The 15,394-nt window shown below is 35.9% G+C and overlaps 1 protein-coding gene across 1 annotated transcript; it reads right to left on the bottom strand.

Moving 5' to 3' along the window:
* Window positions 1-2,483: 2,483 nt before the first annotated feature.
* LOC106143290 (alpha-tocopherol transfer protein-like) lies at window positions 2,484-15,019 on the bottom strand. The gene is made up of 6 exons (XM_060948627.1): window positions 14,903-15,019; window positions 6,121-6,274; window positions 4,926-5,020; window positions 4,296-4,437; window positions 3,115-3,308; window positions 2,484-2,849 (listed from the first exon to the last, which is right to left on the bottom strand). Exons 2-6 carry the CDS (start codon window positions 6,260-6,262, stop codon window positions 2,484-2,486), a joined length of 939 nt encoding a protein of 312 aa, XP_060804610.1. The 5' UTR covers window positions 6,263-6,274; window positions 14,903-15,019.
* Between the last annotated feature and the right edge of the window lie 375 nt (window positions 15,020-15,394).

Genomic DNA, 15,394 nt, shown 5'->3' with positions numbered 1-15,394 from the left:
TGCTATAGTTTTGTTACTAATTAAATAAAATTTAATTATAAACCCATTCTAACGTAGACGCTTAACACCTGTTGATGAATGTGATCTGTGTCAAATTCTTACTAGAACAATAGGTATGTTATACTGTCACTAGGTATATTTAGATTCGAACATCCTAAAATTAATAATAGTTTACTTTACATATTTATACATATTTATATCATGTGATTGGACGAATAAATTATGAAAATTTGCAGTCACGAAGGTCTCATCTCAACTCAATTAGAAGTTACAAATTAGTCATAAGGCTTAAAGCACACAGAAAAAATGTACTTACTATTTATAAACAATACGTAGGTATTAAACGTGCACGTAACGTACTTTTATTTTATCTCGGACATTTCGAATCATGTTACAATGATCCGTGGTCACCGAGCGGTGGAAAATTTATATAATGATCTATACTAATATTATAAAGCTGAAAAATATGTTTGTTTGAACGCGCTAACCTCAAGAACTACTGGTTCGAATTGAAAAATTGTATTTAAGTTCCTGTCCACTTGAACACCTCATGGGATAAGTCCGCAATTGCAAGTGATTTGTTTCTTTTATAACTATGTAAGTACTATTTCTTGTTACTGTGTAAATTTCTATTCATTAAAGATATTACAAACAAACACAATATATGCATATAATCATATATTTAGCCTTAAAGAGGCTAGGTTCAAATGTATGACTTATTAACGAAATTGAGATACAAATTACTTACACGTCGCTAACATATCGCCTAAAAGAAGAATCCCAAATTTATTATCATTTTCCTTCATTGACGTTAACAATATGCACGGCATGGGAAGTAGCTGGCACATAGGTATTAAGTTACAATGGAAAAGTTACCATAACTTTATATAATATAAAGCATTGTTTAACTTACTTGTACAATCTTCGCTTTAACACTAGTCTGTAATAGCTTAAGAGGGCTGTCTTATACTCGTAGTAAGCCTTATATACTTATCGAAAGATGTCTCATCTAGGTAAAGTAGGAATTACTTCAGTACTTGCAAATTGTTTGCATATCAGGCACCTTTTGACCTGTACCATTGATGCTAAACTTGTAGAAGTAGTATCTCGTGGTAGTGGTAGGGCAAAATGAGAAACCAACTTTTTCTGATTGGCCTGGGTCTTTGATGTTTATCTAAATAAGTTATTTTTTTTTAAATATAGTCTGCTTCTTCCTCCAGGCTAAAGTCCCGGTTGCGTCTACTTCACCGGATAAGAGCCGTTATTTCATGTAGAATTTTATGCAAGATTTCATCTTTCAATACGACGTCTATGGAAAAATTTAAGAACTGTAACGTCGCAATGTATCCAAATCTTAATTCGGTTCGAATACAGTATTACAGTAAAACATGTAAATTATCAATAAGTTACACTACAAATAGGTTTTATTTTATTTTTTTATTTGTTTTATTTTATTTATTTAAACATAATAAGGCTTCGACGCTCCTTCTGGTCAATCAAAGGAAGATCTAATGCAAACATACTGTAAAGTACATTATCTAAGCTACATAGACAAATAAGCATTTATGAATAACATTTCTAGCTTTCTATATTATAATTTTCTTTACATATAAACTTCGCCATATTTATTTAGCATATAAATAGTATGTTGCCCAGAGAGCAATAGAAGGTTTTTTTTCTTGTTTATAAAGATTGTGATAAATTACCTCCTAGTGTTAAAGTTTGATAAGCAACTAGTTTTTGCCCGCGACTTCATCCGCGTGGTTTCTTTTTTTAGTGGTTTAGGCGTGAAAGCGACACTAACAGAGTTACTTTCGCATTTATAATATTTGTAGGAACTTGAGGATGCCTAGGAGGAGTAAAACGAAGTATCCCTCTAATTGCGGTTCCCGTTAGAATTTCGGGAATTTTTTTCTTAGTGCACCCTAGACTACATAAGAAGGAACATGCCGAATATCAAATCTTTGACCTATACATTAAAAAAGTTTAAACATTACCTATTACGCGATTTTATTAGTATTTATATTATGTTAGTATTTATCGCACGAATAACTATCGCTGTCCCGTTTCACGTCATAATAAAAAGCGAAACAGCGATAAGGAGTTTCTCGCGCAATAAAACCGTCATCTGCGGGGGCAGCTCGTTACTCGGTTGTTATTTGGTATGTGGGTCTTTCTGCAATTTATCTCAGTGACTCCTAGAAATAGTCCATGTAGAAATAGTCCATGTGATCTTGAATATTCTATTTATATTAAAGAATTTACGTCACATGATTTCGAAAGAACAATGGAACATTAAACTGATAACATATTCATAATGTCAATTTCCATATGAATTACATAATTTCGTGGATAAAATTAGGATCGCAAATCCTAATTAATATTATAGTAATGTTATATTTATTTAAAGAAATATTTATTTAATAATACCATCTTGATAGCACTCGCGGGTAGGTAATCTACTAAATAAAAAGCTTTTTATGTCACACACACTTTATATCTTGTTCCCAAAAATCATCAAACCACATCTTACTATCACCTTTACCATCCTTAATAGTGTACCCCATATCTCTCAACTCACGCACTAGGTATTCATTACTGCTCATATATTTATGTATTCCTGGTAACCAATCTTCAAATGTCACCACATGCCTGCAGTGGCCACCGTATTCTTCAGGCAATGTGGCGGGGTCTATATGTTTGTGAAGAGATGTCATGTCACTGCCATGGAAATGGATCATCTTGAGAGCTCCCGAAGGGATGAACTGCTTCGCAATGTAGAACAAACTGGTGAGCAGCCAGTTGTAGTTCACCAAGTGGACGCCGTGGATTTGAATAGGGAAGTTCACCTGCAAAGTTATGATATCCTGGTATTATCACAGTCATCTAATCTAACCAATAAATCTACTCCTTGCTTCCATTTGAGTCACATCAAACAACCCAGAACTCACACAAGACTAAAATATTGTATAATTTTGTGAATCTTTGCGTTATATTAACATTTAAAAAAACATCTGTCAATACTCGTTTATTATTTTTCATGCCCAAATTTTTGCTGCTAGTATAAACATGGGTTACCAAATCCCGGTTCAGTTCAGAATCCAGTTCACTCACCCCCATTAAACTAATAGTCTGATGAGCAATAGTCGGCGTGAATTGTCTGAACTGTCTCAAACTTAGTCCCTCCAAGTCCACGACTATGGAAGCTCCCATGATCTGAATCTTGGGTTGTTGCGTCGCAATCTCTGTCATGGCGAGGGCTGCTCGCATAACTTCGTCTGCTGTCACTGCATCTACGTCCCATCTGCCTGGAAATGACATCATAACCGTTACTGTGTGCCAAACAAAGTGTCATCAGATTATCTTTAATGTTATCTATTCATTAAACTATCTATCTGATCGTGACCTTTCAGTATCTTCGACACTGTTGGTTCTGTCTACCCGTTAGGGTAAAAAGACGTGATAATTTTCATTAAAACCTTTTATTGCGTAGTTACAATTGTTGTTAACATTCTTTAAGTATATCCGTAGTGTTGTTCAAAGTACTTCTATAATGACTGTAAATATCTTTTGTACTACGTGTTTCATGGTTAAATAAAGATAAAATTAAACTTCAAAAGATCAAAGGAGGCAATTAATATAAAATCTTAGGCGATTATCACACGGCACCGCGCACCGCCGCGGAGGGCGGTGGCGGTAACGCGGATTTCGCAGCGGTGCACCGCGCGGTAAGGCGGTTTACGCGCCTGTACGCGCGGATGGATATAACGCGGTTTTGACCAGTTTGATTGCAGACGCTGGCAAGAATGGACGCTGAAGTGGTGGCAGCAATCTGGCTTTTATGGCGCAGAAAGAAAAAAATAAGAAGATACTGGGTTCATCCATTTTTACGAAGCAGAACTCTAAATGGGTCATTCATGTTATTCTATAAAAGTTTGAGAAAATACGAAGATAAATTTTTTAATTATACGCGAATGTCCACTTCTTCATTTGATAGCAGAGCGACTTTGAATCTCTGAAATAAACTTTTCGACATCGAAATCCATTTTTAAATTGCGACACGTCTTGCTTCCACGATGTTCCGCGCGGTTATGCGGTGCCACGTGTGTGAGGTGCCGCCCCTCCGCGCTGCCGTCCGCGCGGAGAGGCGGTGGCGGCGAGAGCACCGCTCGACCGCGCGGTCGGGCGGTGAACATGTGTTTAGTATCAACGGATTTAGTAGAGGCTTATGCGACATGAGATCCGCTTCACCGCCTGCCGCGGCGGTGCGCGGTGCCGTGTGATAATCGCCTTACCAAATCTCATGAGTATAGTACGACCACTTCGCGGACTCTCAGGCAGTACACCAGCGTACACGTTCCGAACCCTGACCAGGTCAAACAGGTCACAATGGTAAAGGGAGGCGTGACGTCTTTGGAAGTCCTCATATCTGACCATCTGAAAGACCATTTAAGAAGAAGAAGAATATAATAAATGTGTATAATCTAATCATAAACAGGAGACAGAGCCAACAGTCTTGAAAAGACTGAAAGGCCACGTTCAGCTATTTGGCTTAATGATAGAATTGAGATTCAAATAGTGACAGGTTGCTAGCCTGTCGCCTAAAAAAGAATCCCTTGTTTGTAAGCCTATCCCTTAGTCGCCTTTTACGACATCCATGGGAAAGAGATGGAGTGGTCCTATTCTTTTTTTTTATTGGTGCCGGGAACCACACGGCACCTTTTCAAGACTGTTGGCTCTGTCTACCCCGTAAGGGATATAGACGTGATGATATGTATGTATGTATGTATGTATAAACAGGAGTACAAACTTGAATTAATATTAACATACATCCCTTCCCCCTTGAAGTGAAACGAAATTTTATCACTCCCTTCTACAATTCTTAAACTTTATCAGCAAACAAACCGCTTCGGGAAGTGTCTTACCAATTTATGGGTCAAAGCTAGTATGAATCTTCGACACCGCAAGAACTTCAGAAGATACTCATCATCCATACGACGCGGATGGCATTCGCCTCGCTCTGAAATTAATCAGAGAACAAAAATACATACAGAAATAATAAAATAACAGTGAACATAAAATTTAATAATAACATCAATTACCCAATATTCAGAAAATAAAAAAAAATGGCCTATCATCTTGGTACTGGCATGCAACAGCCACCGATCGAGCGACAAAGGAATCGGTAGATATAGGACTGTTGTCATGCAAATTATGGCAATTCTTTTTTTGTTATCTGGTGAAAAAAATTCCCTAAGCACAGAGTAACCTAGCTCGGAAATTTTGTTGGGGAGAAAAATATAATAGAGAATAAAAGGGCTAAAACATTATTAGGTAGATGATATACATGTGCCGTGTGGCTCCCGGCACCAATACAAAAAAGAATAGGACCACTCCATATCTTTCCCATGGATATCGTAAAAGGCGACTAAGGGATAGGCTTACAAACTTGGGATTCTTTTTTAGGCGATGGGCTAGCAACCTGTCACTAGTTGAATCTCAATTCTATCGTTAAGCCAAATAGCTGAACGTGGCCATTCAGTCTTCAAGACTGTTGGCTCTGTCTACCCCGCAAGGGATATAGACGTGACGATATGTATGTATGTATGTATGATATACATGGTAGCTAAGATAAACAACATTTTTGCAATATAATCTAAATACAAATAAGTATTAGAAAAGAACATTGTCTTTTAAAAGCATGTAGGTGCAATACCTATTCAACAAATTTCTGGACTGATATAAATTTTAAACACTCATTTCTTTACGTTGATCCGCTATCCGCTAACCGCTATCCGCTAACCGCTATCCGCTATCCGCGATGCTTCCCGCCATCGAATCGAGATAAAAGTCCACTCCTTTTTCGATGATAGATTAACTGATTGGTGGTCGGATGTGTTTTGATGTTAGGTTAGGTGAGTGTTAAGTTTTGATGAAAGGAACAAAATCTTTTGAATTTAATAACCGTTATGTTTTAACTTTTAAATGCATATAAATTTAAACAACAAATCCCATTAAATATAGGGTACCTTGTCGGCATTAAGCTGCCTCTGAACAGCCAATGTTAGTCTTCCACCTTAAAAACTTCCAAAGTGGATACTGACTATCGTTGTAACCCACCGATTATCATGGATCGTAACTCCTGGATGACCTTCTGCCTGGTGTCGCGATACTCGTGACAGTTCCTGCGAGCCACCTCCTCGAAGTCAGGGTCCTCGAAGCGGCTCACGTCGGCCTGGATCGCCACTTCCAGAAAAGCCATCTTTAGACATTACTGGAAACAGTATAAAATATTTAAAAAGGATGATATTTTAAATAATGGATCGATACGTTTGTTTGCTTTTCAAAAAAAATTTGTAGTTTAGCAAAAATATCTTTCCGAAACGTCGAAATTTTATTTTCCAACAAAAAATATACCTACATTAAAAATGACTAGTCGTAAAGTTTGTGAATCACTTTATCATTCAAACTCCACCAAACCAATTCGAATGAAACTTAGCAGGAATGCAACGCAATGGAACATCCAGTTGGAAAAACACACATTCACCTTTTTGAAATAGACCTTCGGGTCACTAGGTAACAGACCTCATGTTCTTTGGAACAGAAATATAAAAGTGGAAGACTTAATGTTACAATGAAATAGATTAAGTAGACCGCTAGAAAACGTGCTTTTCATTGACTAACTATCTTATAGAGACGTTTTTACACGAAGCTTTGCTAGCCCAAGGCTTTTATTCCGAAATTGTGACTTATATTCTATAATTGGTGTCTGACTGACCCACATCCACACTATTAATAAAGAGAAAAGATTTGTATGTTTGTAACGAATAAACTCAAAAATTTGGTTAAGGTCTGTTCATAAATGTGGAAGATATTTATTTATTTTTTGTTGGTTTGTACGTAGGTACCTAACCTACCTAACATAAATTTTTATATCAAGTAAACCAAAAAATTATACCTACTTACTTAATTGTGTCAAATACTGAAATATTACACACATATATATATACCTACTTATTGGCATGCGTGGCGCACGCGGCGGTCAACGGTTCCAGAAATTGATATAGGTAGGTTAGGTACCAACCAACTAATCGCCTAGGTAGTGTTTTTTTTTAATTTAGTTTTTTTTTAATTTTGTTTTATATCGGATTGGTCTTTTTTTAATTGTTGCTTCAGTAACGATAATGTTGATTTACACATCGCAAAGTCTAATTCTCGTGTTATCTATGTCTACAAACTATCATTTATGAAACCATAAGCCGTAAAAGTAATATTGTCACAGCACGTAGTAATGACTTAGTAAGACTAGTAGTTCCGTAGTAAACACATTTACTTCGCAGTAATAATGGATGATGGAGCATATAAAAAGTAGTTAATCGAGCATTTCTATACAATGTGTTGGAAAGTGACACAGTTACGTAAATTCTTACAACAATTTTTTTTACGTCCGTAATTTTTACTTTTCCCTGCAAAGGTTACAGAGGTTAGACTGGAATCGCTTCGTGTATAATTCTGATTAACAAAATCCAAGATCATGGTCAGTCAAATATCGTTGTAAAGTTCCGCCATTCTTCCTACAATTGAATGTAGAAAACTTATGATATATATTTTACCTTTGCCCATAAAACACATTCGCATGGAAAAAATAAAAACATATCGTTGTAAAGGAATTAACGTCTATCATAACCAACTAGTTTTGCCTACGTAGCATGGAATACGTGATGCCATTTATACTCGTATAAAGATATTATATTTATACTAGAGGCCGCCCGCGACTTCGTCCGCATGGAAACCCTATCAATCCCGCGGGAACTCTGGGGTAAAAAGTAGCCTATGTGTTATTCTGGGTCTTCAGCTACCTACATACCAAATTTCATGGTAATCGGTTCAGTAGTTTTTGCGTGAAAGAGTAACAAACATCCATACAAACTTTCGCCTTTATAATAGTAGTAGGATAAAGAAAATATTGCTGTTTCGCTTTTTATTATGACAAGAAACGGGACACCGATAGGTTTGAGCGCGATAAAAATAGCATTACGCGTCCCATGATTCGTGAACAGGACTAGTTTATTATGACAAAATTAAATTCCTTTATAACGACGTCGTGCGCCACGTCGCGTAGGCCATGCTATGAGAGCTGAAACTATACTTCCATCTTTTCAAGGAACCTAAATAAAAGGCTTGCATTTTAGCAAAATCTTCCAAGTACTGATATCGCTCAGTTACAACTCTATTATATGTTTGCTAGATATTTAAAATTTAATTAACGGTCAATTAAAAATATCCACTTAGTTCCAAGTTTAATAAAAATCTAAATAATTATTGTTCCGAATTCTATGGCACATACTACCTAGTAAAGTAATTTTAAGGTGGGTAGTTTTGACCTAAAAACTAAAACAATACCTCACTTTCACCGCTTTGGTAATTAATCTATCATACAAGGCTATCGGAAATGATCTAAAAAAGATACAAATTAGTTATTTTCATTTCATAACTTGAACAACATAGTTATAACTGACTTAGTATTAATTTAATTGGTACATTCTATCGCTCTGCAATCATTGGGTTTACGACTACAAAAGAATGTTGATTTCCAAGGTCAATTATTTTTTTAATATTCTTAGTACCTTCTTCTATCTGCGAAGGTTAAGGAAGTCAGATGGGACTCGCTTCGTGTAAAAACCAGACTCAGCTAATCCAGAATCAAAATCTAAGGAGCACCTCAGACTCATCCGTAACAGTCTTACAGCCTACGTAACAATGCACGCGCGATGCCGTTATTATCGCGCGAAAATCTATTGCTGTCCCGTTTCACGTCATAAAAGAAAGCGAAACAGCGATAGTTTTTAACAGGTTAAAAATGCGTACGCGCGTGCCATGCAACGGGGGTTGGAGTAAGAAGATGAAGACTATATTTTAGAGGTAAAGAATATATGAATATGTATACACTTTAGAATAGAACCACTCCATATCTTTCCCATGGATGTCGTAATAGGCGACTAAGCGAAAATCTTAGGATTTGCTTGTAGGCGATTGGCGAGTAACACAGGTTACTTTAAAATTCCAACATTTAGCCAAGCAGCTGAAAGTGGCCTTTCAGTGATTTGAAGACTGTTGGCTCTGTCTACACCGCAAGGGATATAAGAAATGAATATGATAAATGGACCCAAGACCCATTCCAACCTAGGTTCAAGAAAATTTCAGAATTAGTAATGAGAGACGTTTCGTATTGAGAACTCCTTTATTTTGTCATATTACGACGGAAGTCGATGTCAACAGTCGGATACTGTTAATTTTCCGCCTGGCATGACTATAATTTGCAGTGCGCCGCATCAATTTTGTGTCAACCGTCACGGCGGGACTTTGCTGCTGATACATACATATAATCACGTCTATATCCCTTGCGGTGTAGACAGAGCCAACAGTCTTGAAAAGACTGATAGGCCACGTTCAGCTGTTTAATGATAGTTTTCAGATTTATACTACTGATAACCTTTGTAAAAAAGAACTGACTCCAAAGATGTCCCCCTTTTTTGAAGTCGGTTAAATTTCTAAAACCCTCTCAACAACAACTGTAACAAACACTTTCATAAAAAATCGCATCAAAATCGGTTCAGCCAAACGCGAGATAATCGCGGACAACCATACATACATACAGTTCAAACTAAGAACCACCTTTTTTTGAAGGCAATTAAAAAAATATAGGTTCTGCACCGATTTAGCAAGTCGCACTTGACCGGGTTTTGATTTTATACGATTTCTACTGATCAAAATTTCAAACTCACAAATTAATGCACTTCTCAACCATAACTTGCGTAAACTCCAAAAAAATGCAATAAACATTATTACTACACGATATAATGTAGGTCAAAACTGGCAGAGCAGATCAATTAATCAAATGTACTACGATGCGCGTTAACATGTTTTTGTATTCATATTACAACATTTATCATTGCACCAAAATGTAGCCCTTAAATTTTTACCAACCTCTCCTCTTCATATTTATACCAGCAGAGTACCGGGTCTTTGCTACTGTCGAAATTTCGGGAGAAAAAGTACATATTTATAAATACAGGTTATTATATTAAATCCGTGTAACTAATTTCATTAAGTAGATTTTGCGTAAAAGAGTAACAAAAATACATCCTTACAAATCTTTGCATTTATAATATTATATGGATTTGATTTGGAGTTAGGTCAATATCTTTAAGACGATACTCAGCTAGCAATTTCCGAAAACGTACTGTGTTTTTGAACGTTATTTAAGAACCATTGTTTATCAGTATTAAAGCTGAAAAAATATCCCTTTAAAGAGAAAATGCTTAACTTGAACTACAACCGAATCGAATTTCAAATAAGATTAAAAAGTAATTAAAAAAAAAACTTCCACGTTGCACATTATAAGTACATACATACATAAAATCACGCCTCTTTCCCGGAGGGGTAGGCAGAGACTACCTCTTTCCACTTGCCACGATCTCTGCATACTTCCTTCGCTTCATTCACATTCATAACTCTCTTCATACAAGCTCGGCGGTTTCGGGTACTTTTGACCTGACCCTTTACCAGGACGTCCTTAATTTGATCAAGATACGTTCGTCTAGGTCTTCCCACTCCGACCTTTCCCTCCACACTCTCCTTGTATATCTGCTTAGTCAACCTGCTTTCATTCATCCTCTCCACATGACCGAACATTATAAGTAATTTATAAATTTATAAATAATACAGGTATTAAACGCGCTCGGTGACCGCGGATCATTGTAACATGATTCGTTACGTCCGAGATAAGAATAAACGTATGTTACGAGCGCGTTTAATAACTGCATTTATTTATTTAAAACTTTATTGCACAAAAAATTATGTACAAAGGGCGGACTTAATGCCGTTTGGGGTTCTCTACCAGTCTGTATTATTGATAAATCTATGCTAATATTATAAAACTGAAGAGTTTGTTTGTTTGAACGCGCTAATCTCACGAACTACTGGTTTGAATTGTAAAACTTCTTTTTGTGTTGAATAGACCATTTATCGAGGAAGGCTTTAGGCTATATAACATCACGCGGCAACTGCTGAAAAAAACGGGGAAAATTATGCATCCTTGTGTGTTTCAATGATGCTCAAAATAACTATTCCACGCAGAAGAAGTCTCGAGCACAGCTAGTTGTTTAATAATCCGTAAATTATTAACTTACATACGCACGTCATTAATTCTTTAACTACTTTCTTGCAAACAAACAAACTTCTTCGGAAATGAATGAAAGCCGAATCATGGAAGGAGTGAGCTGCTCTGTTTGCTTTCTCTAACAGCGCACCCATACATATAGTCACGTAAATGTCTTTTGCGGGGTAGACAGAGCCAACAGTCTGGAAAATACTAAAAGGCCACATTCAGCGGTATGGCTAAATTATTAATTCCATCATTCATTTAGTATTTTGTGTTTACATATTAGTATTCATGTAGATTCAAATAGTGACAGGTTGTTAGCCCATCGCCTTCAAGAAGAATCGCAAGTAAATTAGCTTTTCCCATGACTTTTACAAACTGCAAGTAAAGATTACATGTAGCTGACAGACGATATGTTTTTTTCCTACCAGGCCAGCCTGGAAGCTGGCACCAGACGATATGCGCCTATCCCCTTTGTCACCTTCTACGACATCCATGAGAAAGAGATGAAGTGGTCCTATCCTATTCTAAAGTATCAGATACCAAACGGCACAAACAATAATATTAAGAGCCCTAATTACCTACCTACCCTTCACCTTAAATCGCGTGCGTGTGCGCAAGAAGGCTAATCGTAACTATAGTCTTTGTGTAGATCCTAGTTTAGTCATACAAACATTACATACAATGTTACATCGGCCTTGCCGAACTACACACAGGTTGATGACATACTAAATGCATTTGTAATTTTGTATTCATAAACCAAACCAAATAGCGGCGTATCAAATCAAAATTCGAATGACGAAAGCTTTTATATAGTATACTATAATTAGGAGGATTTTCAAATCTTTGTTTCCTCAAAATCGGTTAAGGAGAAATGAAGTTATGGCCAATTGAAAACAGTTCAAGCACTGCTTAAAAATTTTTGTACAGAGTTGAATGCGGTTGACATAAACGTATTTATTTACATACATACAAACATGTAATCACGTGTTTATCCCTAACGGGGTAGACAGATTAATAAATGATGATTTTAAAAATTTGAAAAGGTTTTTGTTTTTGCCATATGTGCACGGCTCCCTAAAATCAATCAGACTAATGTGTGGTGAGAAAATTTTAAATAAGCCCTTGCATTTACCGGTAATTTTTTTTAGTGTAGGTTTCACTCATTAATCATTGTGACACTATGATTAAATGCTAGCTCAATGCGAGAGTAAAGCTAACTTTAACCTTAATTTAGTAATAATTATCCTACTAATATTAAGTTTGTAAGGATGTGTGTGGGTTCATTCATTCATATAAGCACGCCTTTAACCCTTGCGGGGTAGACCGAGTCATTAGTCTTGAAAGATTGATAGGCCACGTTCAGCTGTGAGGCTTAATGAAAGATTAGAGATTTTCGTGTGGGTATTTCACGCAAAATCAAACAATAATTTCCCAAAATTCCTGGGGGAACGGAAATAAGCGGGATTAATAGTTTTACAGGTACGTATGATTTCTCTCAAAGTGCAACAAAATAGGGCGATGACCTTTACCTCTGAGAATGCGCAGCGAACAAATCATTGGAGCCTACAGCAAGTATTTGAAAGTACAAAAAGAAAAAAAAACGCCCTTTCTTTATAATTACAAGATCTACTAACCGAGATAAGAGATTGATCGGTGTAAGTATGTACATTTGGGTCGAGTTGTATTATTATCGTACTGGCCATCTTACAAAATAAAAACAAACAACATTAACAAATTATTCTGCTCATCTCTCTGAGGCAGGGCCGGATTTTCACAGAGAATATAAATAGTAGGCTTACAAACTTGGCTTTCTTCTTTAAGGCGATGGGCTAGCAACCTGTCACTATTTGAATCACAATTTTATCATTAAGCTAAATAGCTGAATGTGGCCTATCAATCTTTTCACGACGTTGGCTCTGTCTACCGCACATAAATATAGACGTGACCATATGAATGTAATATTAATAATAGCAAGTTTAAGTGTAAATAAAAAAGAATATACAGAAAAAAGGAATTAATGGTAAGTAGTTCCTGCAAGGATTGCGAAAGTCAGACGGGTTTTTCTTCGTAAAACCATTAATTAGGTTATTAATGGTTTTACGAAGGATACAGGATTATGGTCAAAAAGCGGACCCAGGGCTACTCTCTTTAGAGATGAAAATCTAACCGGAATGAACGCCCGGAGGATGAAGTTTTCTCTTTCTGACAGACACGAAAAAAAGAAGATGAAACATATGCTTTACAAGCAAGCAAAGCTACCGTATGTCCTTCTTCGTGCTCTGCACTATATGTTTGCAATTTCATGAAGATCAGTACAATGGTATGGACGTGAAAGACAGACAAACAAACATACATTTATTTTAAACCAAGAGATCTTCTTAATACGGCCCTGATTATAATATATTTTTTGTACCGTAACGTCCATCGCTTCTAACGCCGCATCATTTGTATCCGTCAGTCGATAATTCGACCCTTGAACTAGACAAAAACTAAATTTAACAGATTTTATATCCTGTTTACATTTTTAGATATTAAATTAAAGATCTGATTGCAAACTCACGAAAGCAAAGCATCTAGAAAAACTAGTTTTATTTTTTTACATAAATCTATTTTTGGATACAAGCTTTTTATAGGTATCATCCAAATATTCCATTCCGATAGCTGTACATGTGACATCTATGGAGTCCAGGTATACTTATATATTAAATGCGAAAACCTGTCTGTCTATTTATTATTTTTTTCCGGCTTAACCGGTGGACTGATGTTATTTTGTATGAATATAGACATATATCCTAGGTCAAATAAGGCTACATTCTTGGAAATTTCTTATAGCTTTTGGAATTCCTATTTATTAAAAAATAGTCAATAACATTTCGCTGCAAAACAATATAAATAGGCCCTAATTAAGTTCGAATGTTGTGTTGTATATACTAACTCAACGATACTCATTAATAATAGATAGATAAAAAAAATTAAAAATAGAACTGAGGCAGATAAACAATGTGTATATTACGTTCAACCCAATCATAAGAAATAAATATAGGCGTATTATGTTCACCGCCGCACGCGCAATTTTTTTAAACAAGTCAATTACTTTACCCTTTTCATTTACCTATTAGCTAGAGTTCGCCCGCGTAAAACGAGAAATTCCATTAAACATTCCCACGGAAATTTCAGGACATCCACTCTAAGCTAAGCTAAGCTTCTAAAAATAATAACATATTTTTCTCTTCTGGTAAGGGGAAAAATATAATAACAGTCTTTAGAACATTAAGAAGAAAGGGGGAAAACAAATAAACTGCAAAACATTTTGAAAAAAATACGTGAATTCGTATACCTACTAATGGTATGAGAAACCTGTTAATAAACTAGACTAGTAATCAAGAGAAACCTCATAAGTTAACCAACCTATAATATGGATATTTAGGGCAATGAAAACAGTCGCTGTAGAGTTTATTACAAACAATCTAATATTATCGTCAAGTACTGTAATAAAATTTCATTGACTACGAACTAAATTGATAAAACAGTTTCTGTTATTCTCATTTAGTTACTGGCTGATAAAAAAAATAAAAATAATAATAATTTTAATGTTAATTGTTAATGAAACAACAAATTTGCCATATTTACTTGCGTTGATATGAGACCTAAATTGCTTTTTGTAATTTTTTTCTTCAATCTAAGCTTTTATGTCAATTACTGTTACTGGCCGGAAAAAAATTGAAACATACTCACCATAGACAAAATCCAAAAAGAATAAAAATTCACAAACACGTCTATACCCCCTACATTTCAATTTGGAATGCAACTACACGACCAAAGTGAGCGTCCAGTGCTCTACCAAACATAGACTGCGAAGTAAGAGGGACTATTAGGTACTCGTTCGTTATATTATAGTTAATTCAGATGTCTTGCAAACTCGAAGGCCTATCTATACGTACGTTCGCCCGTTTCTTAGAACTAATTACGGTGACTGCAGTAAAGTTAACTTGAGTCAATGAACCGTGAAGTGAGGAAATGCAATTATGCAATATATCTGGGTAGACATAACTTTAATAGGTTTCAAAACGTTTTATCTCTATGTCAACTGAACGATTACTTCTTTTTTTACTTAACTCTGTGGACTAGCGATCAACAGTTTATAAAAAAATATCATTAGTTCACCGCATATCCCAGGAAGCAACTTTGTAGGATTTTGACAATTGCAGGTTGCAGGCGTGAGTAACA

The sequence above is a fragment of the Amyelois transitella genome, chromosome 16, assembly GCF_032362555.1.
Source record: "Amyelois transitella isolate CPQ chromosome 16, ilAmyTran1.1, whole genome shotgun sequence".
Classification (NCBI taxonomy): domain Eukaryota; kingdom Metazoa; phylum Arthropoda; class Insecta; order Lepidoptera; family Pyralidae; genus Amyelois; species Amyelois transitella.
Note: the sequence above shows the minus strand (reverse complement) of the source record. Positions and strands in the feature narration are given on the sequence as shown.

Excerpts from the sequence above, each read along its gene's own strand:
- LOC106143290 (XM_060948627.1), bottom strand. The coding sequence starts at position 6,262 with ATGGCTTTTCTGGAAGTGGCGATCCAGGCCGACGTGAGCCGCTTCGAG. Across the intron at positions 3,309-4,295 it reads TACTATACTCATGAGATTTG|GCAGATGGGACGTAGATGCA; the intron begins GTAAGGCGATTA and ends TGTCATTTCCAG. Across the intron at positions 2,850-3,114 it reads AGACTATTAGTTTAATGGGG|GTGAACTTCCCTATTCAAAT; the intron begins GTGAGTGAACTG and ends ATAACTTTGCAG.